The sequence below is a fragment of the Neodothiora populina genome, assembly GCF_041146345.1.
Source record: "Neodothiora populina strain CPC 39397 chromosome Unknown canker_contig_9, whole genome shotgun sequence".
NCBI lineage: Eukaryota > Fungi > Ascomycota > Dothideomycetes > Dothideales > Dothioraceae > Neodothiora > Neodothiora populina.
Window position 1 is genome coordinate 132,308 of NW_027191407.1, and position 23,679 is coordinate 155,986.

At 51.6% G+C, this 23,679-nt stretch overlaps 13 protein-coding genes across 15 annotated transcripts; 5 read left to right on the top strand and 8 right to left on the bottom strand.

The window, feature by feature from the left end:
• Positions 1-260: 260 nt before the first annotated feature.
• Positions 261-1,148, top strand: AAFC00_007189 (uncharacterized protein; the record flags this gene model as incomplete). Its single annotated transcript, XM_069347253.1, has 1 exon — positions 261-1,148. One exon carries the CDS (start codon positions 261-263, stop codon positions 1,146-1,148), a length of 888 nt encoding a protein of 295 aa, XP_069201857.1.
• A 931-nt stretch (positions 1,149-2,079) lies between these two features.
• AAFC00_007190 (uncharacterized protein) lies at positions 2,080-3,945 on the bottom strand (the record flags this gene model as incomplete). Its single annotated transcript, XM_069347254.1, has 5 exons — positions 2,080-2,216; positions 2,279-2,529; positions 2,586-3,138; positions 3,189-3,687; positions 3,748-3,945. The coding sequence occupies 5 exons, from the start codon at positions 3,943-3,945 to the stop codon at positions 2,080-2,082; spliced, it is 1,638 nt and encodes a 545-aa protein (XP_069201858.1).
• Positions 3,946-4,880: 935 nt separating this feature from the next.
• On the bottom strand, positions 4,881-5,967 carry AAFC00_007191 (uncharacterized protein; the record flags this gene model as incomplete). Its single annotated transcript, XM_069347255.1, has 3 exons — positions 4,881-5,184; positions 5,244-5,827; positions 5,884-5,967. The coding sequence occupies 3 exons, from the start codon at positions 5,965-5,967 to the stop codon at positions 4,881-4,883; spliced, it is 972 nt and encodes a 323-aa protein (XP_069201859.1).
• Positions 5,968-6,809: 842 nt separating this feature from the next.
• On the bottom strand, positions 6,810-7,768 carry AAFC00_007192 (uncharacterized protein; the record flags this gene model as incomplete). Its single annotated transcript, XM_069347256.1, has 2 exons — positions 6,810-7,601; positions 7,682-7,768. The coding sequence occupies 2 exons, from the start codon at positions 7,766-7,768 to the stop codon at positions 6,810-6,812; spliced, it is 879 nt and encodes a 292-aa protein (XP_069201860.1).
• Positions 7,769-8,182: 414 nt separating this feature from the next.
• AAFC00_007193 (uncharacterized protein) lies at positions 8,183-8,703 on the bottom strand (the record flags this gene model as incomplete). Its single annotated transcript, XM_069347257.1, has 3 exons — positions 8,183-8,227; positions 8,335-8,539; positions 8,627-8,703. 3 exons carry the CDS (start codon positions 8,701-8,703, stop codon positions 8,183-8,185), a joined length of 327 nt encoding a protein of 108 aa, XP_069201861.1.
• A 394-nt stretch (positions 8,704-9,097) lies between these two features.
• Positions 9,098-10,686, bottom strand: AAFC00_007194 (uncharacterized protein; the record flags this gene model as incomplete). The annotated part of the gene is made up of 2 exons (XM_069347258.1): positions 9,098-9,196; positions 9,259-10,686. The coding sequence occupies 2 exons, from the start codon at positions 10,684-10,686 to the stop codon at positions 9,098-9,100; spliced, it is 1,527 nt and encodes a 508-aa protein (XP_069201862.1).
• A 1,146-nt stretch (positions 10,687-11,832) lies between these two features.
• AAFC00_007195 (uncharacterized protein) lies at positions 11,833-15,273 on the top strand (the record flags this gene model as incomplete). Of its 2 annotated transcripts, none has more annotated exons than XM_069347259.1 (1): positions 11,833-15,273. In XM_069347259.1, the coding sequence occupies one exon, from the start codon at positions 11,833-11,835 to the stop codon at positions 15,271-15,273; it is 3,441 nt and encodes a 1,146-aa protein (XP_069201863.1). The 2 variants fall into 2 exon arrangements, with proteins under 2 accessions (XP_069201863.1, XP_069201864.1); XM_069347857.1 differs by having other exon boundaries at positions 11,932-15,273.
• A 302-nt stretch (positions 15,274-15,575) lies between these two features.
• Positions 15,576-16,527, bottom strand: AAFC00_007196 (uncharacterized protein; the record flags this gene model as incomplete). The annotated part of the gene is made up of 3 exons (XM_069347260.1): positions 15,576-15,722; positions 15,776-15,961; positions 16,018-16,527. The coding sequence occupies 3 exons, from the start codon at positions 16,525-16,527 to the stop codon at positions 15,576-15,578; spliced, it is 843 nt and encodes a 280-aa protein (XP_069201865.1).
• Positions 16,528-17,114: 587 nt separating this feature from the next.
• AAFC00_007197 (uncharacterized protein) lies at positions 17,115-18,362 on the top strand (the record flags this gene model as incomplete). The annotated part of the gene is made up of 3 exons (XM_069347262.1): positions 17,115-17,129; positions 17,187-18,039; positions 18,091-18,362. The coding sequence occupies 3 exons, from the start codon at positions 17,115-17,117 to the stop codon at positions 18,360-18,362; spliced, it is 1,140 nt and encodes a 379-aa protein (XP_069201866.1).
• Positions 18,363-18,969: 607 nt separating this feature from the next.
• Positions 18,970-19,422, top strand: AAFC00_007198 (uncharacterized protein; the record flags this gene model as incomplete). The annotated part of the gene is made up of 1 exon (XM_069347263.1): positions 18,970-19,422. The coding sequence occupies one exon, from the start codon at positions 18,970-18,972 to the stop codon at positions 19,420-19,422; it is 453 nt and encodes a 150-aa protein (XP_069201867.1).
• A 257-nt stretch (positions 19,423-19,679) lies between these two features.
• AAFC00_007199 (mitochondrial 37S ribosomal protein mS41) lies at positions 19,680-20,480 on the bottom strand (the record flags this gene model as incomplete). 2 transcript variants are annotated; one of them, XM_069347264.1, is made up of 1 exon in its annotated part: positions 19,680-20,480. In XM_069347264.1, the coding sequence occupies one exon, from the start codon at positions 20,478-20,480 to the stop codon at positions 19,680-19,682; it is 801 nt and encodes a 266-aa protein (XP_069201868.1). The 2 variants fall into 2 exon arrangements, with proteins under 2 accessions (XP_069201868.1, XP_069201869.1); XM_069347265.1 differs by having other exon boundaries at positions 19,680-20,477.
• A 517-nt stretch (positions 20,481-20,997) lies between these two features.
• Positions 20,998-22,009, top strand: AAFC00_007200 (uncharacterized protein; the record flags this gene model as incomplete). Its single annotated transcript, XM_069347266.1, has 2 exons — positions 20,998-21,027; positions 21,086-22,009. 2 exons carry the CDS (start codon positions 20,998-21,000, stop codon positions 22,007-22,009), a joined length of 954 nt encoding a protein of 317 aa, XP_069201870.1.
• A 199-nt stretch (positions 22,010-22,208) lies between these two features.
• Positions 22,209-23,354, bottom strand: AAFC00_007201 (uncharacterized protein; the record flags this gene model as incomplete). Its single annotated transcript, XM_069347267.1, has 1 exon — positions 22,209-23,354. One exon carries the CDS (start codon positions 23,352-23,354, stop codon positions 22,209-22,211), a length of 1,146 nt encoding a protein of 381 aa, XP_069201871.1.
• Between the last annotated feature and the right edge of the window lie 325 nt (positions 23,355-23,679).

Genomic DNA, 23,679 nt, shown 5'->3' on the forward strand with positions numbered 1-23,679 from the left:
CCTTACTGTACCTTCCAGATTTGTATGTCTCCGGCGGGGCAGCAGCGCGTGTCATCTCCTCAAGGAATTACTGCATAACTCCGTCCGGGGGAGACGAAGATTTACTTCGGTCTGCTCTGAATTACTGTAATGTAATATTCTTCTCATCAGCTCACTCACACATCTACTGGTCAGTCGCGAAGGATAGAAAAAAGACTGGAAGATAGAGTCCAAATAAGAAAAAGAGAAAGAAAAAGAAAAGAAAAGAAAAGACAAAAGAAATGTCCAAGTTCGGAGTGCTGACCATCGGTCCTGCCGGCGCGGGCAAAACCACCTTCTGTTCGGCATTAATACAACATCTCAAGAACAACCGCCGGTCGTGCTTCTATGTCAATCTCGATCCCGCCGCCGACGAGTTTGTCTACGAGCCAGACCTCGACATCAAAGACCTCATCTCTCTCCAAGATGTCATGGAAGAGATGGGCCTCGGCCCCAACGGCGGACTCATCTACTGCTTCGAATTCCTCCTCGAGAACCTCGACTTCCTAACCGAGCCCATGGAGAGCGTGACGGAGGAATACCTAATCATCATCGACATGCCCGGCCAGATCGAACTCTACACCCACGTGCCCATCCTGCCTTCTCTCGTCAAGTCTCTGACCCGAGGCAGCCTGAACGTGAACCTCTGCGCCGCCTACCTGCTCGAGAGCACCTTCATCATGGATCGCGCAAAGTTCTTCGCCGGCACGATGAGCGCCATGAGCGCCATGCTGATGCTCGAAGTCCCCCACGTCAACATCCTGAGCAAGATGGATCTGGTCAAGGGCTCCGTCGCGAGGAAGGAGCTGAAGAGATACATCGACCCGGACGTCAGTCTGCTCGACGAGACCCCGACCGCCGACGGCTTCATCTACCAGGAAGAAGACGAGGTCGAGGACCCCACCCGGGTCGGCAATGTCATGGGCAGCGGTTCCTTCAACAAGCTCAACCGTGCTGTCGCTCAGCTCATCGATGACTTTAGTCTTGTCTCTTTTCTCAAGCTGGACGCCCAGGACGAAGACAGCGTCGGTGCCGTGCTCAGCTACATAGACGATGCCATTCAGTTCCACGAGGCCCAGGAGCCCAAGGAACCTGCTGACGAGCTCGCTGACGATGAGGATATGGAGTGAGTCTTCTGATCCAATCAAGTCACCTGTTCCTACAAGGTCCGACCACCTCGAGCATGGCACTAGGAATACTCGGTCATTTCACAAAACGCCGAACAAAGTCACTGCATCCCAAGCATATATGCGCATATGCGCACATGCGCACATACACCCATCATGCGGCAAATCTCGCTCCAAGCAAAGATACAACTTTGAGACCAGTGACAAGCGCGCTTGGGCCATGCCAGCTTGCGGGTCTGACTGCACTTGCTCATCGGAGATCATCGAAGGAGTCCCGCACACACAGAGGACCCTTGGCGCGTGACGCCTTCCTTTAATTACGGCTTGGGTCATACTGCACGACGCTCTTTGCTCCGTCGTCACAGCCACGGCATTTCGAACGCTCGGCGTAGAAGTATCAAGGGAGCGAATGCAAAGCCCCGCCCTCACAGCTCGAGAGCTTTCCATCCTTGCTCTTGTGAATGACGTGACGGGATCAACCTAATTTGTCCAAGGATATCAATCAGTCCGAGAAATAGGCATTGGCATCTGTCTGAGCCGAGTATGAACCTACCCTCGACAAATCTACTCGCCATCATCTTCTTGTGCACAGTCAGCAGGACTGAACTGCAACGGACTGGACTGGACTGAACTGTCTGAATCCGGTCGCAGTCTGGATTAGATAGAGTGGCTGGTGGATGTGCTTCTTTGAAACAATAGTCTTGCCGAGCCGAGGAATTAGAGATGTAGTAAAGACACAAATAGGAGTTGGCAGTGGCACAAAAGATTCATTGCAAAGAAAAAACAATAGACTTTCTTATTCATGTTCCGTCGAAGACGACACCATCATTGACAGATGATTCTGACTAGACTAGACCAAGTCTCTCTCATTCAACTCGCATGACTAGGACAAGACAACAACAACACTCCCCGTCGATCATCCTCGAATTCTTCTTCAGTGATTCGTCCCTTTGTCCCCGACATCAGTCTTGAACTGGTCTTCCGTCACACCCTTGCCCATGGCAGCGGTACTGCTCACTCCACCGCTGACCATCTTCAGCATGTCGTCGATGTAGTTAGCGCCCGACCATTCTGCGATTCGATATATTAGCAATCTTTTCCTTTTCTCTCCATCTTGTCTTTGGTAGACTCACTTTGATGCAAAAGCACATCCGTGCCAGCAGCGTGTTCCTTCTCCTGCACGTGCATGGCGTAAGCGCGCATGCCCGACTCACTGTACGCTTTCGAGAAGGTGTCGGTTATGAGGGCGGTCTGGTGCAGTCCAGCCAAGGTGATGAATTGCCAGCAGTAGCCGAGCTGAGCGAGACGCTGGATGTACGTCTCTTGCTCGTTCGTCGACATTGCTGTCTTCCAGTTGAAGGAGGGCGATAGGTTGTATGCCAGTCTGGCGAAAACAGATGATTAGCAGAAGCACTTAGAGGCAAGAACAGTATGGCTTACTTTTGTTCGGGCCACACGGCGTGCACGCCCTCTGCGAACTGCTTGGCCTGCTCGAAATCAGGAAGCTTGCTCTCCATCCAGATCATGTCGCAGTAAGGAGCGTAGGCGATGGCACGAGTGATGCCAGGCTCGCAGCCGCCCTTAAAGCGGTAGTAGCCTTCTCTGGTCCTCGCCGCGTCCCAGTCGAAGAAGACTTCGACGCCAGTCAAGGCCTTTGCGATAGCTCTGGACTCGAGGTTGCTCTTTCCTTTTGATTGCTTGAGGAACTCGCTGATCATCTCTGCCTTGTTCACGTGGACACCTGCGTTGATGGTGTCGACGACGGCCTCACTGAAGAGCTTGAGGTGCGCTTGCTCGGTCCAGTTGTCTTCGATGGCCTGGAGCTCCGGTCCGTTCTTGCCTGCTTGCTCGGCGGCGATCATGAGATCGTTCAGCGGTTGCAAGGCTGGGTTTGTGCTTCCCATGATGTAAGCGTGGTCTCGAGGATCAATGCTGGATGCGATGAGGGTGGCAGCCTCGGCGTCGGTACGTGCAACAGCGAGAAGGTCAGAGCCTGTGAGAGTCAGTATATGTGCACAAGAAGCAATGAGTTGTGCAGCTTACCCATGATATCTGCTTGTGCACGGATGGCCACGAGACGGTTGATGTGTTCGCTGACCGGCACAAGCACCTTTCCAGCCATGTGACCGCACTTCTTAGTTCCCGGAGCCTGATCTTCAATGTGAATACCAGCGGCTCCCTTCTCGATGAAGAGTTTAGTCAGCTTCATGACGGCAGTCAGACCGCCGTGACCAGTATCGGCATCGGCGATGATAGGTCGAAGGTAGTCGATGCTGGGCAGCTTTGAACGCTGTGAAGCAGGCGCGGACAGACGTTCATTGCGTTGCTTGCGGTCATGGAATAGCTGTGCCATGAAGAGATGCTGTACCTTGTTCGGCACAGTGGTGTATGGGTAGTCCGCGAGATCTGGACCGGGCTCATCCGAGGCGGAGGCAGTGGAAGAACTCTGCCATCCGGAAACATAGACGGTGTCGAGGTACTTGGCCATCTGGGTGACCATGACAGGATCGAGGCATCCATATGTGTAGCTCACTTCCTTGTTCTGATTATAATGTCAGTCTGCGTCTTCGTGACCCAATGAAAAACAAAAGCAGCTACTTACTGCGAATCGTTGCTCAAGCGTCTTCCATAGCTTCTTGGACAGGACATTGCTAGGATACTCGATCTTGAGATTACCACGCTTGTTCACAATCTGCTCGGGAGTGTATGGACGCTTCGTATATCTCCATCGAGAGTCAGACCACCACTGCTTGATGGCCTTGACTTCGTCTTGGAACTGTTGTTCTTCGTGGTCGGTCATGTTGGAGATACTGCTCGACAGCTGCGCGGCAATTTGTTTCAGACGGTCCGCCAGTTTGACTGATACTCAAGACTATATGCACAACAGAAGAGAGGGCACACAAGATCAGGTGGACAGATAGTATGAGTAGTGCGTCACAATATGGATGTAAGAGATGCTTTCTAGAGACCAAGAAACAAAAGGTGGGGAGGAAGGGGGGAACGAATGAGACATTTATATATACAAATCACCTTTCTCATGGAAAACCTACTTATGACTGTTACATGATACTCGGAGGCCCTCGGGGGATAGGCTGGGAAGACTCATGTGTTCGACCTCGGGAAAGGCAAGTCTGGAGACAGAGAGAGGTCCATTGATGCGCGGGAGCTGGGGCTCATGACAGAACCAAAACCGTTCTCTGTTTTCTAAGTACAGTCACCACTAGGACTAGTTGGCGACGGTAGCCGTCAAGTGGTCCAAGGCAGATGGAAGTCTGACGTTTTCCCCTTTCACCCGAGGTTGCTAGATCTGGGGTAAGAGCGCCTTCACATGCCAAAGTGCGGAGGGCTAGCGGGCAACGGGAGTTGGTCTAAAGAGCAATGCGCGTTCTTATGCGTCCAATCATCAGCCTCGAATAGCGGGTTAAATGCCATGGACTCATGCTGTCGCTAAGCACACACTTTTGCGCGTACAATGATTCAATACTTGGCCGAGGTACTAACGCAACTGCTCCCCGTCAGACCACTAGAATTTAATTGCATCACATTTCGAGATTGAGATGTTATACATATTGCCATACACAAACACAATTGTATTGTGGGCGTTGGACGATGGCAGGACCTCCTATGCGGTCGGCCCTACCATTTAGATCAAATTTGAATCAGACTCTCTAGGTCAAACCCAGGGTGGGTATCAAGGTCGGAACTTCCATTTCCCATGGCCGCAGTCTCATAGTTCTAAAGAAGGGTATCACCAAGAGCACAGCGCACCAGAGAACATCCAGCACGAATGGTCTCAGATGCACCCTCGGACTCGAGGCTGGGATTGACCTCGACCAGATCCATGGCGATGAGGCTGCCAGTCTCATGAACGCACTCGGCGATGAAGTCACCCTCTCTCAACGTGAGGCCTCCGCGAACAGGAGTACCCGTGCTAGGGGCCCACATGGGGTCGAGGGCATCCACATCGAACGAAAGGTGGATAGGAGTGTCGCTGCCAATCCAGCCTAGTGCCATATCCATAATCTTGCCGATGCCGTGTCTGACATGAAAGAGTCAGCATTATGTTTATCTATCGTAAGTACAAGGCTGTGTTCTTACCTGTCAATATCGTGCATAGAGAAGGCCTTGATGCCGTTTTCCCTGAGGATCTTCTTCTCTCCGCTATCGATGTCTCTCAACCCGATGTAGACGAGCTTTTTCACGCTGACTCTTTGGTCGTCCTTGATCCATCCGAATGTCTGTTCGTTGTCATCCTTGGCCAGGCCAGTCAGGAAAGCGACCGGCATGCCGTGGATGTTTCCACTCTCTGAAGTCTCTGGAGTGTTGATGTCTGCGTGTGCATCCACCCAAATAACGGCAAGATCTCTTCCGAGTCTCTCTTTCGTTGCCTTTGCTGTGCCTGAAATGGTTCCCACGGCGATAGAATGATCTCCACCGAGTGTCAAGACAAAACGACCTTCCTTGGCGTGCTCATACACCTGCTGGCTGAGCTTTTGTGTGACTGCGCTCACAGCTCTGGGCTTCTTCATTCCACGGTAGTCGGGATCCTCCTTGGGCATGATATCGGTGTAAGAATGGACCTGGCCATCGTAGTGCACGTTGTACTCGAGCTCAGACTTCAACTGATCGATGAGCCCGGCTTCTATCAGGGCCATGGGAGCTGCCTCGACGCCTTCCTGGCACTAAAGGTTGTCGCATCAGTGTTTGCGCCGAGTTTTGAGGGGGTTCTGTCGCTTACTTGACCACCATTAAACGCGACGGCGACCAGACCCAACTCTGTGCGAGTGGGCAGGAACTTGGGTTGGAGAGAAGGAGCGTCCATGATGATACTATAGGCGGAATAATAACTACGGTTTGCGATGTTGGAACGCCAGAGGAGAAACTGGAAATATCACAAAGAAGGAGAAAACGAATTTTCTCAACGAATATAAAGGCCAGCTGACTCCATTTTCAACGTTTGTTCGCTCTATCCCATATTGTACGTAAATGAGTCGCGAATTTCGCCTGAACCTGTACTTAAGGGAATTATGTTCGTGGTCTACAAGACAATTCCCCTAAGTACAGGTATAGGCGACAACAAAGAGAACAGCGTCGGTCTTGGTGCTGCCTCGAGCGTCCCGCGGTGGGGCTCCCGCCATTCACGTCACAACAGCCGCGGAATCGTTCACCAGGACGCGGAGTATTCCGACTAAGGCAGCTGTGTTTGAACATTTAACAAATCCATGGTTAGAAGACCTTGCTGCGTATCTCTACGATTGTTAATATTATAGTTAATGTAACGATCGAAGTACTTACAAGCACCGCTCAAAAGCTTTTCTCTCAAAGCACTTTTCCCGCTCAAACTACGACTCTTGCAGCTGTCATGACAACGCGCAAAATGCATTATGGACTTTGTAACCATATGGAAAACACATTCGACTGTTTCTGCGCATGCGAATGATATTGATCTCTTTGTATGTCACGACATAAGGAGAGTAGAAAGCTGAAATGGAGTTGCGATCGGAGTATCTCGAGCTTGGGTGAGGATTTGCATGAACGGGGTATTGTGGTGAAAATAAGCATATTGGAGAAAGACTTTTGGGTAGTAAGTCATTTGCTGCTAACATGTCGCTCTTTTGTCATTTATGGTATCTATATCACTCCTTCATCTGGATTTTCGTCCTTTCACGCCCCGCCACCACTGAGGTACTCGCCAACACCGGTAATGGCGTCGGCGAATCTTCGACCCTCAATCAGTGTCAAATGTCCCATGGGCTTGATGCCAGCCTCCTGGAATGCTCTCTTGGCATCACTGGCCCCCTCATCCGTCGCCTTCTCGTAATCAAAGTTTCCAAACCCTAAACTGAACTCGTGCAGCTTCTCGTCTTCGGGGTGAAAGTAGAAAGTCTCCGGGGCGGATTGTTTCTTGTTCTTCTTGCTCGGGCGGTTCTCCTCGGCGTCGAGTTTCGAGTCGACTTCTTGGTATGTTTTTGACAGAATAAGGTAGTGTGTGAAGTCGTAGGGCTCCTTTTCGTCCAGCGCCCATTGGATTTCCTCTTGCAGCATTGTGTAGCATGGCGTGATGATTTCAGAGGGCATGTTGATGAATCGCTCTGTTAGAATCAGACCGACCTGTTTCGTGTCGTCCTCTAGAAGTTTTGGCAGTGTGTCGGCAAGAGATGGCACTGTGGCGGCTTTGGAGGCGATGTAGCGTGTGAGAGCTTGGATAACAGGCTTGTCCTTGTGTTGGTGCAGGTTGAGCACTGTGAGGAAAGCAAAGGGGTCGGTCTCGTTTCCGTCGACTTTGACTGTGCTGCCTAAGAGAGGCTGGGATAGAATGAGGTCGGAGAGAGGTGACATGTCGAAGAGGACATTGTCCACATCGAGTAATTGCCGTAGGAGAGTCTTGAGACCGTGAAAGTCGACTGCGGGTTGGGGATCGAACCACTCAAAATCAACATCGAGCATGTCCTCGTCCTGTTCCATAACACTCAGTCAGCGACAAGTTCTCCACCATCACTTCTATCTGTTCTGGTTGATTGTCAATATAGACTTACATCATCAGAACTGCTCTCATCGTCATTGTCCCTCATCTTGTGATCCTTGGGAGGCGCATCCTGTCCTGCAGCTTTTCTCTTTGACATTTTGAACTCTAGGCTATATCGAGAAGTGATTAATTTGTTTTATGGTAAGCAGTTCCTAGTTGAACAAAATATGCAAAATATGTATTTCACCTCCAACTTTTTGGTCGGAGGTCGGCGAACTCGACAGGGAATCAGACCCTGAGCCGAGTCGTGGGAGTCATGGCGGGGTTGATCGGGATGATATATGACTCGCTACAAGTGTGAGGCAGTATCGAGACGCCGACAGTGGGAATCAAGGACGACAAGGACAAGTAGTGCGGATCGGCGGCAAGCTGAAGTACAGCGGTAGGATAGCAAGAGTGAGCAGATGGTTTAGCACTCAGGAGAGCTTGAGTGTTACACACAAGTAGAATTCTCCGTATTTCTCAGTCACGTCTTTAATGAACCCTTAATAGGCTCCCAACAGCCAACACTCTACAAAGCCTTTCTGAAGGCGGCCTTGAAGGGATAAATTTGGACCTACAAGTTCAACCCCAAAAACAAGAGTCAGTCATCAACAGAACTCATAAGGATAATCCCGTATAACGACGGTCCGCGAAGAGACCGCAAGGGGAACAAAAACTTACCTTCTCCCAATTCCAAACCCCACTCTGAGAATAGACATCTCCCTTTAACTTTTCCAGCACCTCCTCCTTGGTCTCGGCCAGCGCAAGCATGATTGATCCATTGATCTTTGGACCTTCTCCTTCCTTTGGCGGCTCATCGAGGGTTGCTCCGCCCATAAGCCACAGGCCGGATTCGACGTCGGGCGTTAGGTTCGAGAGATGGGACCTGAGGGGTTTCAGTCTACTGTTATCTTCTTTTCGGATAGGGAAACAAGAAATGGAGGAGAGAGATGGAAGAGGAGAGGAAACATACTGTCTTACGCTCATACGCTTCTCCAAAGCGTCCGTATTGTCAGGTAGGATGACGATCCATTCGTGCTTTTGAGCCATTGTGCTTGTCGTTGATAGAAAGCGAAGTGTCGGAATTGTTCGAGCGGTGCAACGTGAGGTCGTACAGAGTCTTGATCGAAGGCAGAGTAATGTTGACATGTATTTCGTTCGTACTGTAAGGTAATTCAGCGAGACACTTATTTCTCGTTTGTACCTGGATGGACCTTTGAGACGGAGCTTGGATTGGTTTGACGTGATCAATGGTGTTATGCGGGGAAATGTGCATGCGGGGCAATTCATAAGATAGAGAAGGCCGATGTCGGTAGAGGACTTGGGGGAACATTCGCTGGTATGTACGAAATCACAGTAGTCGAAGACTGACTGTTCAAGAACAAGTTATATCTTATATACGAGAGATATGTATGTACGCAATATCGAAAAGCAGAGCATTCGATCAGAGCTTGGCCTTTGGCTTCTCTTCCATCGCCGAGGCCACCATTCTCCTCTGAATCTTGCCAGTCGCAGTTTTAGGCATAACATCTGTGAAAAAGACCTATAATACATCCTCATCAGCACGTTGTCATCGTCAGAGATGTACAGAACAGAAAAACATACCTTCTTGGGGACCTTGAACTTGGCTACCTTCTCAGTCATCCACTTCTTCAACTCGTCTGCTGTCATCTTCTCGCCATCCTTGAGCACAACGGCAACAGCGACATCCTGGCCGTACATCTCATCTGGGGTGGCGAAACTGACAGCTTCGGCGATCTTAGGATGTTGTGCCATAGTGTTGTCAAGTTCGATGGGACTGATCTTCTCACCACCCTTGTTGATCAGCTCCTTGATGCGTCCAGTAATGATGACATATCTGTCCTCATCCATCTTGCCCTGGTCTCCCGTTCTGAAAAAACCTTCGGCTGTGAATGACTCCTTGTTTGCCTTTTCGTTGTTCAAGTATCCTTTGGTGACATTCTCACCGCGGATAGAAATCTCGCCTTCTTTGCCTTGAGCAACCTCCTTTCCATCCTGGTCAAGAATCCTGACCTCAACACCTTGGCCGATTCCTACTGAACCTGGCTTACGTTTGCCGTCCAGAGGGTTGGAAGTCATCTGGTGAGCAGCTTCGGTCATGGCATATGCCTCAAGTACAGGCGCGTCGAACTTTGCCTCGAGCTCATGAAAGACTTTCGGACTTAGAGGACTTGAGCACGATCTTATGAATCTGATGTTTGGCTTGGTCGGAGGAGGAGGACTCTTAAGCAGAATCTGGTGGATGGTCGGCACTGCAGTGTACCAATTGGCCTTGAACTCAATAAAGTCGCGCCAGAATTCAGAGGCAGAGAACTTGGCAGGCACGACGGCTGATCCACCAGAGAGCAGAGGAGCAAGGAAACCAGCAAGTAGACCGTGAACGTGGAACAATGGCATGACCAGCATGGTACGATCCTTTGGAGTCAGTTCGTAGGTCTTCTGGATGTTTCTCATAGTCCTCGTCAAGTTCTTGTGCGTGAGTGGGACGGCCTTGGGTCGTCCTGTTGTACCACTGGTGTGGAGAACCAGGGCCACATCATCCGGCTGTGCTTTCTCGACTGGCTTATTGCCGTTGCCCTTCAGCTTGCCCTCGTCTTTGATGTCAAGAACGACCTCTTTACCATTCCAATAGCACTCGGCGACTGCAGCCTTGTACTTGGTGGCGGCCTTGACAGCCGGACCATCTGCGAGACCCTGCGGGACAAGCACTAGAGCAGAACTCAAGTCATCGACGTAAAATTCAAACTCGGACTGTTTGTATGCGGGATTGAGAGGAGCAGCAATGCCGCGCTGCCACGAAGCTGCGAGGAATGCGACAATAAACGGGTATGAGTTGGGCAGAGCTATTGACACAGCAGAGCCTTGTGTGATGCCGAGTCTGGCGAGTTTCTTCTGGAATGCAAGCACATCGGCGGCAAGTTGCTTGTAGGACACAGTCAACGCTGGCTTGCCAGGGATGATGACAGCCGTAGCGTCGGAAGATAGAGCGAGTGAGTTGGCGAGTGTCGACATGCTTGCGATTGCCTGGTGTTTTCAATGTCAGGAGGCGGGTTATTCTAGTGATGAGGTCCAGATACGAATATGATATCAGGACAATGCTTTCATCACCCTTGGTTTACTTACACTACGGTACCTTATGTCACCATCACGATAAGGGTGCTGGACTGTTCGTTATTTCCATGATACTGCCATTTCCGTGTTTCGATAGTGACTGCCAAATTGGGATTAGTGGTGTATGTCATCGAGCACCTCATCGAGAAAGCCGGGACCAGGTTCGACCAGGATCCCCATGCCTCGGAGTCTTTACTAAACATAAGGTACCTAATTGATAGAGCACCATATACAGCGAGTATCCAACCATTGAGATGAAAGGCAACGTGCTTCAAAAGCTTCTTAATTGTCGAGCAGACGACCAAGTCTTTGTCTGCTACTCTCAGAGCGAAATCTATTACCTCCGTCGAGCTACTGTAGCATTAAGAGCGCGAGAAGCCACCAGGCAGCGTCAGCGATGATAATAACACCGCTGAGCACCTACTCACTGAGGTCACTAGCAGATGCTCACTGTGCTTCACTGGCGCAGTGTTGTGAAAGTATGAGGCGGAGTGAGCAGCATATGTGATAACGTATACTGTATAGATAGAAGATTATGTTTGATCACCAGACGATCAAATCACAAATATACGTAAAATCATGACGGGTGCTGTGATACAATATACAAAGGTAAGCGCTTCCAGTTGGAGTGGTCAGGTCCAAAGAGTGTCTTCGTTTTATCGATAAGGACGATCTACTGTACTGCAAGTAAGCGGCCACCTGGCCAGCAGCACCGGTAGAGGTCACACCCCAACATCAACCTATCCTTGTTTCTCTTCTGTTTTCGTATCGTATCTTGATGCGATAATATAGAGCAGAAGTGTGCTACATATTCGGCAGGGCTCTTTGTGTACTTTACTGTCGAATCGCGCAGTGGTAGCTTGGCCTCTTTGCTCAACTTGACATGGACCTCTATTGAAAGAAATGCACACATTCGCTGTTGCATTTATCTCTTCGCATGTGTAAATTATTACCACATAAATACGAACATCTCACTGAGGTAACGGGCTTTTCACGACCGCGAGGAGATCTTATGTTGCTGTTGTTCGCCTTCCCTTGCCTCCGGGAATGCTCACATCACGTCGGCCGCCACACGAGGCCTTTTCGTCTATGACATGTCTGCTTTCGCTACTTGTTCTTGCTTTTTGTTCTCTGCTCGTCAATGGCATGACCGACGCTGAGATTGCCGCTCTGAAACAAGATGCGAGATATGTCTTCTACCATGGTATGACCAATTACCATCGTTATGCCTACCCCGAGGACGAATTGCGCCCTATCACCTGTACTCCTCTGACACGTGATCGATTTGATCCAAGCCATATCGAGGTCAATGATGTGCTCGGGAACTATTCTCTGTCCGTTGTCGACAGTCTTTCCACTCTGGCTATATTGGCTTCTTCTCCCACTTCAATCTACGACAAACACAACGCGCTCGACGACTTCCAAAAGTACATTCGTTTACTGGTGGAAGAATATGGAGATGGCAGGTCGGGTCCCACCGGACAAGGCAGGAGAGCGAGAGGCTTTGATCTGGACAGCAAGGTTCAAGTCTTCGAGACCACCATTCGTGGCGTTGGCGGTCTCTTGAGTGCACATCTCTTTGCTGTCGGCGAGCTACCTATTCGGGGCTACCAGCCAGTGGAAGAGCAGCTCGAAGATGGTCGTTCTGGAATTCTCTGGGATCATGACTTCGTATACGATGGTCAATTGCTGCGTCTTGCGCAAGATCTTGGCGAGCGACTGCTGCCTGCCTTTCACACTCCGACTGGCCTGCCTTATCCACGTGTGAATCTCAGGCACGGCACGCCTTTTTACGAAAACTCGCCACTGAATAACGATCCAGAACACGGCCAGTGCAAAAAAGGACGTGTGCACACCGCAGAGAAAGAAATTACTGAAACTTGCAGCGCTGGCGCTGGGAGTCTGGTACTCGAATTCACCGTTCTCAGCAGACTTACGGGCGACGAGAGATTCGAGCGGCTAGCGAAACGTGCCTTCTGGGCTGTCTGGGAGAGGCGCAATCCTTCTACAGGTCTACTCGGTGCTGGCATCGATGCAGAGACTGGTACCTGGATTGGTGCCTTTACTGGTATCGGTGCTGGCATCGACAGTTTCTTCGAATATGCCTTCAAATCTCACGTTTTGTTGTCTGGCTCACATTATGATACCACGCAATGGCGCGAAAATTCACCTGAGTCATTCTTGCAGACCTGGCACGAAGCTTATGCTTCTCTTACCAAGCACGTTCGGCGAGACGTCCAGTTTCAGCATCCTCACTATGCCCAGAACGATCTGTACACTGGCGGTCCTAGGCTATCCTGGATCGATAGCTTAAGCGCCTACTACCCTGGTCTCCTTGCATCTGCTGGAGAGGTCGAGGAGGCTTCTACCGTTCACCTGTTGTATACCGCTCTGTGGACTCGATATGGTGCTTTACCGGAACGTTGGAATGCCCAGACAGGCGCGATCGACAATGGACTTCGATGGTGGGGTGGCAGACCCGAATTCATCGAGTCTACCTGGTATCTTTATCGAGCTACACAAGACCCTTGGTACTTGCATGTCGGCGAGATGACCCTTCGTGATATCAAAAGACGGTGCTGGACTAAATGCGGATGGGCTGGTCTACAAGATGTTCGCACCGGAGAGCAGAGTGATCGTATGGAAAGTTTCTTTCTAGGTGAAACTGCAAAGTACCTCTACCTGCTCTTCGACACGGAGCACCCTTTGAACAAACTTGATGCTCCTTGGGTCTTTACTACCGAGGGTCATCCTCTGATCATACCTCCTTCAAAACGCGGAGACCCCGTGACTGATCAGGTAGAATCACAGCTCTATCCGTGGCTATCACAGGGAAAGTGCCCGATCGCACCAGAGTCCCTGCCATTCACTATGTCTACCGTGGCCGCTCGCCCGGATATCTTCCATGCGGCCTCGCTCGCTCGTCTACATTTGATGCCTAAGAAAGACACGCCAGGTGCGCCTCTTCTTGATTTCTCTGCGGATCACCCGAGTGTCACTGTAGGCGACATCGCATCTCCGAACAACTACACCTATTTCCCGTGGACACTGCCGCCTTACCTCATTCCATCCAACGCGACGAGTTCCAAGGTGGCAGTGCGACCCACATTCGACCTTACCTTTCCCTCGTTGCCTAGTACTGGGTTTGATCTCGGCACCCTGCAAAAAGTCGATGGCGGGATTCTTGTCAACTCTATATCCGGTCTGCGATTCGGTATGGTTCTTGAAGAGGACGATGCGGGAGAGCAGCGGTATAGGATTCATGCTCTTAGCAATCTTGCGCTCGGCAAAGACGAAAACCTCTACTTAGGAACTGGTACTCTGTCGCAAGTAAACCCCGCCGATCCCCATTTCACTCGAATGAGGGACACGGAGGTTGTTGACTTGATCATCGACGCTCCTGTGCCGCCTTTAGTTGCCGCTGCGGGTACAGAACTTGACACAGATGAGGCCGCGGCAGCCTCTAACGCATCCGTTGAAATACTTGATCTTTTCGATCTGGATTTCACACTCGACCTTGACCCGGACTTGTTTTCAGCAGAGCACAACAGCGAGTCTAGCGAGGCAATATTGAGCCAGATTCCAGCAGCTGTCTTTGCGGATGCAGACAGATTGGCCGAACAGCTTGATGCGCTTGTGGGTATCTTGCCTGATGCCATAGGAGTGGATAACGCCCTTCGCAATGCAGCAGGCAAGCTCCGTGCAGGACAGTCACTAGGTCCGAAACTTGAGAAACATTCTGGAAGTCGCGACGGTGGCCCTGTTCGATCTGAAAAATACGAAGAACAAGAAACGTTGAGGCGATATACAGTGCCCGCTATGGTATCCACCGGCATCGGTGCCGCACCACTGCCACTATCCCTCGATACAGCACCAGATCCTACAACCTTGGACTCCGGCTACCTCCCATACAATTCCGTCCTCGTCATTGACAGCGATCTCTGCGACACCGAGGACCAGCCACCACTGACCTTATCGACGGACATACCTTCGAACCACAACATCATTGTGGTTAAGAGAGGCGGATGCAGCTTCAGCACCAAGCTCTCCAAGATCCCATCTTTTGCGCCGAGCGCCCGTGGGCTACAAATGGTCATTGTCGTCTCCTTTCCCGAACACGAACACCGCAAGAGAGACAACGACTACACCACCGACGAAACCAGCCTCGTCAGACCTCTGCTCGACGAGAAACAACTGACGCCAAAGGGCGTCGAGAGAAGAAACGGGATCGCGATGGCCATGGTCTCCGGTGGTGAAATCACATGGGACACATTCGTGCATGCGGCGACTGCATTCGGAAGTGTCGATGTCGAGGGCGGGAAAATTGTCATTAGAAGCAGCAAAAACGACGAAGAAGAAGACCATAAAGGGAAAAGGAAGTCGAAGGCTAAAGACAGTAGCAAGAGAGAAAGGGCAGGAATTGGGATCCGTAGACGCTATTATTGGAGCAGTCAGGGGGTTAGGATAAGCAATTTGTTCATGCGATAACCTTTTTTGTTCCGTCTATTGAATGTATGTAGAACAATATCAATATATACACACATACTCATTTCGTCCACTCATCAATACTTTCTCATGAGTCTTGTCTGGAGAAGTCCAAGGCGGCTCTGGACATGTCCATATAAGGATAAAGCACTCGCCACGACTTTCATGTGTTGCGGAGAGGAATACAAGAACTAGATTTGACCACCTGTGTATATGTGCATGCTACTCAAATTGAAGCGGGAGAACATATCAGCATCATAACTTCTGGATATCGATTCTGTCGTGTCTACATGGCAATATCTTCTCTAGTTTGTGACGGCTTGGACAATGGCGCCATCAGCGCCTTGATCAAGGTCGTCGAGACTCTTCATGTCTTCTTTGTTGAGCTCAAAGTCATAAATGTCGGCATTGCCCTCGATCCTGCTGGGCGTGTCACTCTTTGGCAACGGAACCTACACCAGTGTGAACTTCTGTTTGTCTATGAGTCAAGTCATTTGTAACGTACCCAGCCCTTCTGCAGGCAATATCTGATGAGGACTTGGCCGGTGCCCTTGTTGTGCTTCTTCGCGATGGAATTCAAGGTAGGGTCGTCGGCCTTCTGGTTGCGGACGAGAGGGCAGTAAGCCTCAACGACAATCTTGTTGTCTTGACAGTACTTGACTGCCTCACGCTGCTGGTTCCAAGGGTGAAGCTATAATTGCAGCATTAGGATTTCATTACTAGGTCAAGATAGTCATGTTCACACACCTCGATCTGGTTGACATGAGGAGGCCAGACTTGGGCAAACTGCTTGAGCTCCTCGATCTGACCCACACCAAAGTTGCTGACACCGATTGCCTTTGTCTTGCCATCCTTATACAGACGCTCTAGTGCTTGCCACAGCGTTTTCCTACCCTCAGGACCGCTGCTAGGGGAGTGGATCAAAAAGAGATCAACGTAGCCGCCCTTGTCAATCTTATCCACACTCTCAACCAGACTTTTGTAAGTCTCGTCGACGTTGCTTGCAGGGCTTAGGATTTTGGTTGTAAGGAAGACATCCTTGCGAGGAACATCGGACTCTTTGATCGCCTCTCCCACTAAGCCCTCGTTTGCATAGTATTGCGCAGAATCAATGTGTCTGTATCCAGCTGCAAGAGCAGTAGCACAAGACTTCTTGCATGTCGGTCCATGTGACTGGTAGACACCAAAGCCAAGCGCAGGGATCTTGACCGATGAGTTTGGTAGTGGCAGAATGGACTGGAGAGTAAACGAAGACATGTTGATGCTATAATGAAACGATCTGGAGTATGCTAGGGAGTGTAGACGTGAGTTCAATAGAAGTGGTTTTACTCTTGTGAACATCAACAGTTGTTATCTTCAAGAAACTAGAAAGAGGTTCGGTATCACTTTCGGTGTTCGATGACAACATTGACTGCATGCTCCAAACAACCCGACTGCTTCGCTTAGCGAAGACCATCGTCATAGATGACTGTTATTGCGTGACTGGCTGTTGTCGTCCGTCGTACCGATCACAAGCCAATCGACTACGCTTCACTGCAAGACGTGCTGTACATGGTGCATTCCTGCCCGTCTCAAACATCCTGTCGCATTGAGCGGTGTATGAACGATGTCTCGGTGCACCTGAGTCTCAAACATTCTTAAAACAACAGCTTGAATCTTCAAGAGCGACGAACAAGTCTTCTTGGTAGCACGTAAGAATATCATCAGCCGTAGGTCGGACGTGCTCGTGAAGCCATCACCATTATCATCTTCAACACTGGTATCCCAGTAAACAATCATATCAAGTATCCCTGAATATCAATAAATCCGACACTACTATCAGATCTTGCTATAAGCCCAACACCATGTGTCGGTTTCTTGTGCGTATGATACGGGAGATGGCCAGAAGATTCCAAACAATCTGATGACAATCACAGGTCTACAAAGGCAAGGAGCCGATTCTCCTCTCTCATCTGATCCTCGATCCAGCACATTCGATTCTCACTCAGTCCTACGATTCACGGTTACGGCTTGACACGCGACGACCACACAACGGAGATGGCTTTGGTGTCGGATACTACACCCCTCCCGAATTGCACTCGTTGCTCGGCCCGGACCCATGCATCTTCACCTCGACGATACCCGCATGGAATTGCACGAACCTAGCTCGCCTTGCGTCCAAGACGGTGTCTCCTTTGGTTTTTGCGCATGTCAGAGCTAGCACGGAGGGAGCTCTCGCCGAGATCAACTGTCATCCCTTCAGCAGAGGCTGTTTGATGTGGATGCACAACGGTGGCATCGGCGGTTTCAACGGAGGTGTCAAGAGGAAGCTGGTCAATGATGTCAAGGACAGGTGGTTCGACGGCGTGGCAGGCAGCACCGATTCAGAGTGGGCTTTTGCCCTGTTCCTAGATTGCCTGGAAAAGCTAGGCTATGACCCGGACGGCGTTGAGTATCAGACGCAAGGCTTTGGCCACACAGTATTACGCAAAGCAATCCTCATGGTCATCGAGCGCATCAACGGTTATGTGCGTCAGCTACCCGAGGAAAAGAGAGATGTCAGTCTGCTCAACTTTGCTGTCACGGACGGCAAGAGCGTTGTTTGCACTCGCTACGTCAGCAGCAAGACCGACGAGGCCGCCAGTCTTTTCTTTTCTAGCGGCACGAGCTGGACCAAGAAAGCCGGCAAAGGCACTGCTGGCGAGAGCAAAGACGATTACAGAATGGAGCGAAGAGATCGCGGCGCAGATATTGTGCTTGTGGCCAGTGAACCACTGACTTTCGAGCGAGGTACGTCGCTGCGTTGTTGTAGCCATACTGGCAAGACTAACACTATCGCAGACAACTGGGTCACTGTGCCTACGAATAGCACCATCACGATACACAACCAAACGGTACTCATCCATCCCATCCTTGACGAGTTCTATCAGCCTTCGCCGTCGTTCAAGCGATCCTCCAAGTTCGCTGAGGCCAAGGGTCAGACGACTACCGAGATGGCGGGTGCAGCGCCTGTCGGTACCTCTTCAGGAGAGGTGACGAGGTCGAGTTCGAGTGTTGACCTCGCGGAGCGGGTTGCAGAAAAGGTGAATCGACTCGGGTTAGCAGCGGCCTAGTGTCATGTTTTCATTTTCCGATGAAACTACTATAGAGACTGCATCTGCACCTTTTACATATAGTGATATCCCAAGGACCTCTTTGTCAAGCCGATGCAATGGCATTATAACTTGTTGTCATCCAACGAAGCCGGTCATCAATGCTTCATGGTCTGATATTGATCTAAGCAAGCATCCTAGTCGTAGGACCCGAGCTGGTCACGACTGAGCTGGCTATATCAATACTTATGCCCATGAATACCAACTATTGCGCCCCAAAGTATTAACAACCTGCTTCATCAGATAGCAAGACAAAAGAATGTAAAACAATGAAGTGACCAAATGTCACGACGATATTCCCACGCCGCGGGAGTCGGAGCTCGCCGACATGCAAGTCCGCCGTTCTGCGCTGTGTACCTACCTACCTCCAAGGTAGACAAGCTCCAATGCAAAAGCAAAGATAGGTAAACGATAAAAAGTAGCATTTCGACCCGTGAGTAACGTACACGATCCTCTGATTTTTTTTACCCTCCTGTACTGTCTCAATCTCCTCCGTACACATCAAAAGAAACCTTCCAAAGAAAACAAAACGTCGTGCGACGACACACAACAAGCACGCAGAAAAACCATGGCTCAGCAAGCACCACGACCATTCATCACCTGCCACGTGCTCGAGACCGTGGCAGGCCGACCGGCGGCGAATATGGCCGTCAGCCTGACTCTGATCTCGCCGACTCCCTCATCAGCGAGCAACAACGCGACGTTCACAGCGACGACCAATTCCGACGGCCGAGTCACGGCGTGGTCTCCCTCTCCTTCTTCTTCTTCATCTTCTTCTTCGACGACGAGGACGACGACGACGACGACTCTAGAAGCCACGATCGAAGACGCGAAGAAACAGTTGGGCAACGAGGAGCAGATGGTGTGGAGCATTCGGTTCCAGACGGGAGAGTTCTATGGGGCGGGAAAGACGTTCTGGCCTGAGGTCGAGCTGAGGTTTTTCACGGCATTGACGGAGTTGCATTATCATGTTCCGTTGCTGCTGGGCCCGTGGAGTTATACTACTTATCGCGGGTCTTAGATGTGTCATGATGCGCGGAACGGCACCGTGATATAGATGAAGAAGGAAATGAGATTCTTCTTCGCCATGAGCAATCGGGTAGATCCAGGAGCTTGTCCTGTAGCGGAAGAAGGTCTCTATAAGTGCTTGTGCAAAGCACACCACGCTCAGACATGTGGACTGTGAAACTAGTATTTATACATCTGAACGTCTCTCTCCGCCTGTCTATTTTTATCAACTCTTTTAGTACAGTATCATCGAGGCCGTGACTGCATCGATCAACCTCTGGTAGTCTTTCGTTCTTCGGCTCTTCTCTTGGACCTGACTTCTGCCTTTCTCCTCTCACCACCGTCGATCTTGTGACCTCTCTTCTGCTCCCATAGACCTTCCTTGGCAACAATGGCAGCGACACCGGTCTTGCCCTTGACAGTCTCGATGTGCGGGCCGGCGATGACGCTCGCCTTGATGATCTTGACACCTCGGACAGGCTTGAGCTTCTCCGGCGGCGGCAGCTGAGCGGCAGGGGCAGCGACGCCATCTTCTCCGTTCACCGCGGGGACATTGACGACGATTTTCCTCATTCCAGGCGAAGAGGTCAACGTCGCCTTGCCCGTCCCCGCCGCCGCCTTCGCATCCCCCGGCCTCTCGACAGGCACCTCGACAATCTTGAGCTCGCCCCGTCCGTTCTCGTCGACAAAGTCCAGGTCTCCGCCAATGCCAAACTCTCCGTTTCTGAACCTCTCGCGCCAGTGAAGCAGGTAGCGTCTGCTGCGCGCGGGCTCGATACCGCTCTCGCGTAGCTGGGCCGACGACAGAGAGAAAAGTGATTCCCAGTCAGGAAACTTGGCGCTGTGTTGGGACATGTTGCGGCCGATCAGAGTCAGGAATGTCGATGGGTCTGGCACGAAGGGAGTGGGTTTGGGGATGCGTGGCGGCGGCATGGTGGCGTGTAGACAGCGTAGTTGTTGCGCGGGCTTGTGGATCGAGGCGGAAGGGCTCCATTGTGTCGGTATTGGGGAGGTGGATCTGAGGATGGCCGAGGTGGTTGTGGTGGTGAGGGGACGCCGTGTGGCCATCATGATGGAGGGTAGACCGTGTGGTTGTATCCAGGCAATTGCTGACGTAGTCGCTATGTCGACAGTGCAGCTGAGAACAGCTAGATATATTTCAGGTGGAGGTGGAGGTGGAGGTGGAGGTGGAGGTGCTGCAGATGCTCGCAGTAGAGAATCGGTAGAGCAGCCTGACTTCCTTCGTACAGAACAATAATTAGTGGAAGGTGCTCTGCTCTCTGCTTGCAGCAACGGCAACAGCACCAGATTGCAGATTGCAGATTGCCCTAATGATTTTCTGTCTTTCTGTGGTCCGTGCATCGTTTCTGCTAAACGCCAAGGATATTCATATCCGACACGCCCGTCGTCTTCGTCGACTGCGCCATGATTCAAAGCACAGTTGCTGCCTGTCAATCCTGACAACAATAAACTGCCATACCGACATACCTACTCGTCTTTTTCTGTTGACCGGAAACTCGCCCACGACTACTTCGCTCCAACCTCTGGTCTACACAGGAAACAGCCGTCCGCGGGAACCACCGGAAGCATGGCCTTCCACCTGATACCACGGCCAAAGGTGAGGAATTTCATAAATCACAATTCCAACTCTAAAGACTGATGATGGATTGCCGCAGACCTTCCTCTACCTCATCTCATTGAGAACAGCAACCGAACTCATCATCTTCACCCTGCTCATCAACAAAGTCTCCGGTCTCTATGGCCTCCTGGCTCTCCTCACGGGCTACCACCTCTCCGCTGTGCAGCTGTCCATGTACATCTACTCGATCATCATTTTCGCACTCGTGTGCTACCTCGCTCCTCACATCAAGCGTCAATCGCCCCTGCAATGTCTCGCCCTCGCCTGGATCTACATCTTCGACTCCCTCATCAACGCAGCCTACACAGCCCTGTTCGGCACCACCTGGTTCATCCTGCTGGCGCGCCACCTCGGCGACGGCACCCCGGCGCAGCCGCAAGGCCCCGGCGGCAAGATGATGAACGACACAGCCGGCTTCACCGACCCGGAGACAAACGTCAGCAGAGTCGACGTCGTCGCCACGCCCGCGGCAGGACTCCTTGCAGGCCAGGACGCAGTCGCCGTGGGCAAGCACGACGCCTCTTCAGCCACGCTGGGCAGCGCCGTCTTCCAAGGCGGCAGCATCATGAGCATCACCGCCATCTGCATGCTGTGGATGGTCCGCGTCTACTTCTGCCTCATCGTCATGGCCTACGCCCGCGGCGTGCTGCGGCAGTACATCGTCACCATGTCTGCGTCGAGCTACGGTGGATCCGACAGGTCTGACCTGGCCGAGAACCCCTTCGCACCAGGCCGTGAGCAAGGAGAGGGCTGCAAGGGCGCGCTCGGTCGCGCCATGACCCGTGTTTTGCAGAACTACTGGCTCGGCAAGGACGACGAGGACGAGTGGGTCAGAGGCGCCGGAGATAGATTCAGACGCCTGGCCATCAAGGTCCCTGAGCCTGGAGTCGGCGAGAGGGAGAGGAGAGCTCGCAGCGGTACGGGCCCGCCTGTGCCGCTCAAGAAGATGGAGAAGCCTTGATCTCCTCTTCTCCTGGTCCTTCCATCGGATAATTATATGTAATATGGGTTCCCTGGAGTGTGGTCACGGGTATTAATGTACGTTATTCGCGAACCGTGAATCAAAAAGCAGCGGCTCGAATGCCCAATTCCATCACGCTACTCGCACTTTGGATACACGACATCAGTAGATATGGGGCATTTCTTGACCATGTGACATTTCAGAGTGGAGGAAGAGTGATGGTGCCCTTCCTCATCTTCTTCCTAGGGTCAGGCGTGCTACTTCTAGAATTCGGCTGCGATCCACTGTTCTCTCTATAGATGCTTTCTCTCCTGTGCTTCCTCCCGTGACTGCTGTGAGGCGCCGCGGGCTTCTCCAGGTCTGGCGGAGAGGTGGAGTGGAATGTCTTCTGCCATCCTCTCCATCCTGTCCACCACAAAAGTCCTCCCTCTTGTCGAGCGAGCTGCCGTTTTCGCTGCTTGACTATGGACCGTAGGTGGGCGCGGCGTTCGTTCTCTTTCTCCCAATAGGTAGCGCGGTGAGTGTCCCAGTCTTCTCGGAAGTCCGGTGAGAAAGGTTTCGGCAAAAGCAACAGTTTCACCGCATCTCCACCAGGTGCAATGTCCTCTTCCACCCATAGTTCGCGACGGCTGCGCTCCCAGAGACGTGATAGATCTTTTTCGTTGTTTGCGTGGCTTCGCTCGATGTCCTTGGGTACAAGCTCAAAGTTCATGCCTCGCACCTTGCCGCTCAGCAAGTCATTGAAGAGCAGATAGGCAAATAACTCGTGCCACCAGCTTTTCCGGATGATGACAAGTTTGAGATTGAAGCCTCTCAGTCCGCGATTTGTGATTGCGACCCAGCGGCGAGGCCATCGTACTCCTCTATCCCACATGCCCGTTCCCCACACCAACCCGGCCGTGACGACGCCGCCGACCCATCCCAGTCGTTCCGCCATGTCAACCACCCAGTACGGAGATCCTCCCGCGCCCTTGCCATCCTCGCGGGGGCGTAGAAACAGCAGATAGGTGAACGTGATCAACCAGGCGGCCAAGGCAGTCATGAGGACGAGGTAAAGGCGTAGTCTGGCGCGCAACGAGAGATATTGTGCGCGCAGCGAAGCCTCGAGGATGAGCAGGTTTTGGTATATGCATTCGGGCGACGATGGAAGATTGGAGAGCGGGTCGTGGACGGACGTGGGTGCGGGCAGAGCCACAGAGTGCGGTGGGATGGACGAGGTGGTCGAAGAGGCAGAGGCGGATGAATAGCGACGGGCGGACTGAGCGACTTGGTCGGCCGAAACATTGGGTGGTGGTGCACCTTTGACGATGCGATCGATCTGGGACGCCGGCCGATTGACGCTCATGTTGGCGTTGGGCGTCATACCTATCATACCGGAAGGAAGACAGCAGAAGGGCGGTATGCGTTCCAGAGACGTTGTTGTCACAAGCGCTTATGGAAAGATGGCATGGATCGTTCAAGACATGACGTGTGATGGATGTCTCCGGGCAGAACACAAGAGCAGAGCAGAGGTATGTCAGAAATGCATACGAACAAGTGGTTCGATGGACAAGGTATAAAAGCGATTGAGCCGGATATTGGAAGAATGAATTCGCTACACACTTTTCTCGCCCATTCTATTATGGAAGTCACAGTAAGGTCGGGCAGGTACGAGTGATGCAAGTACAGCA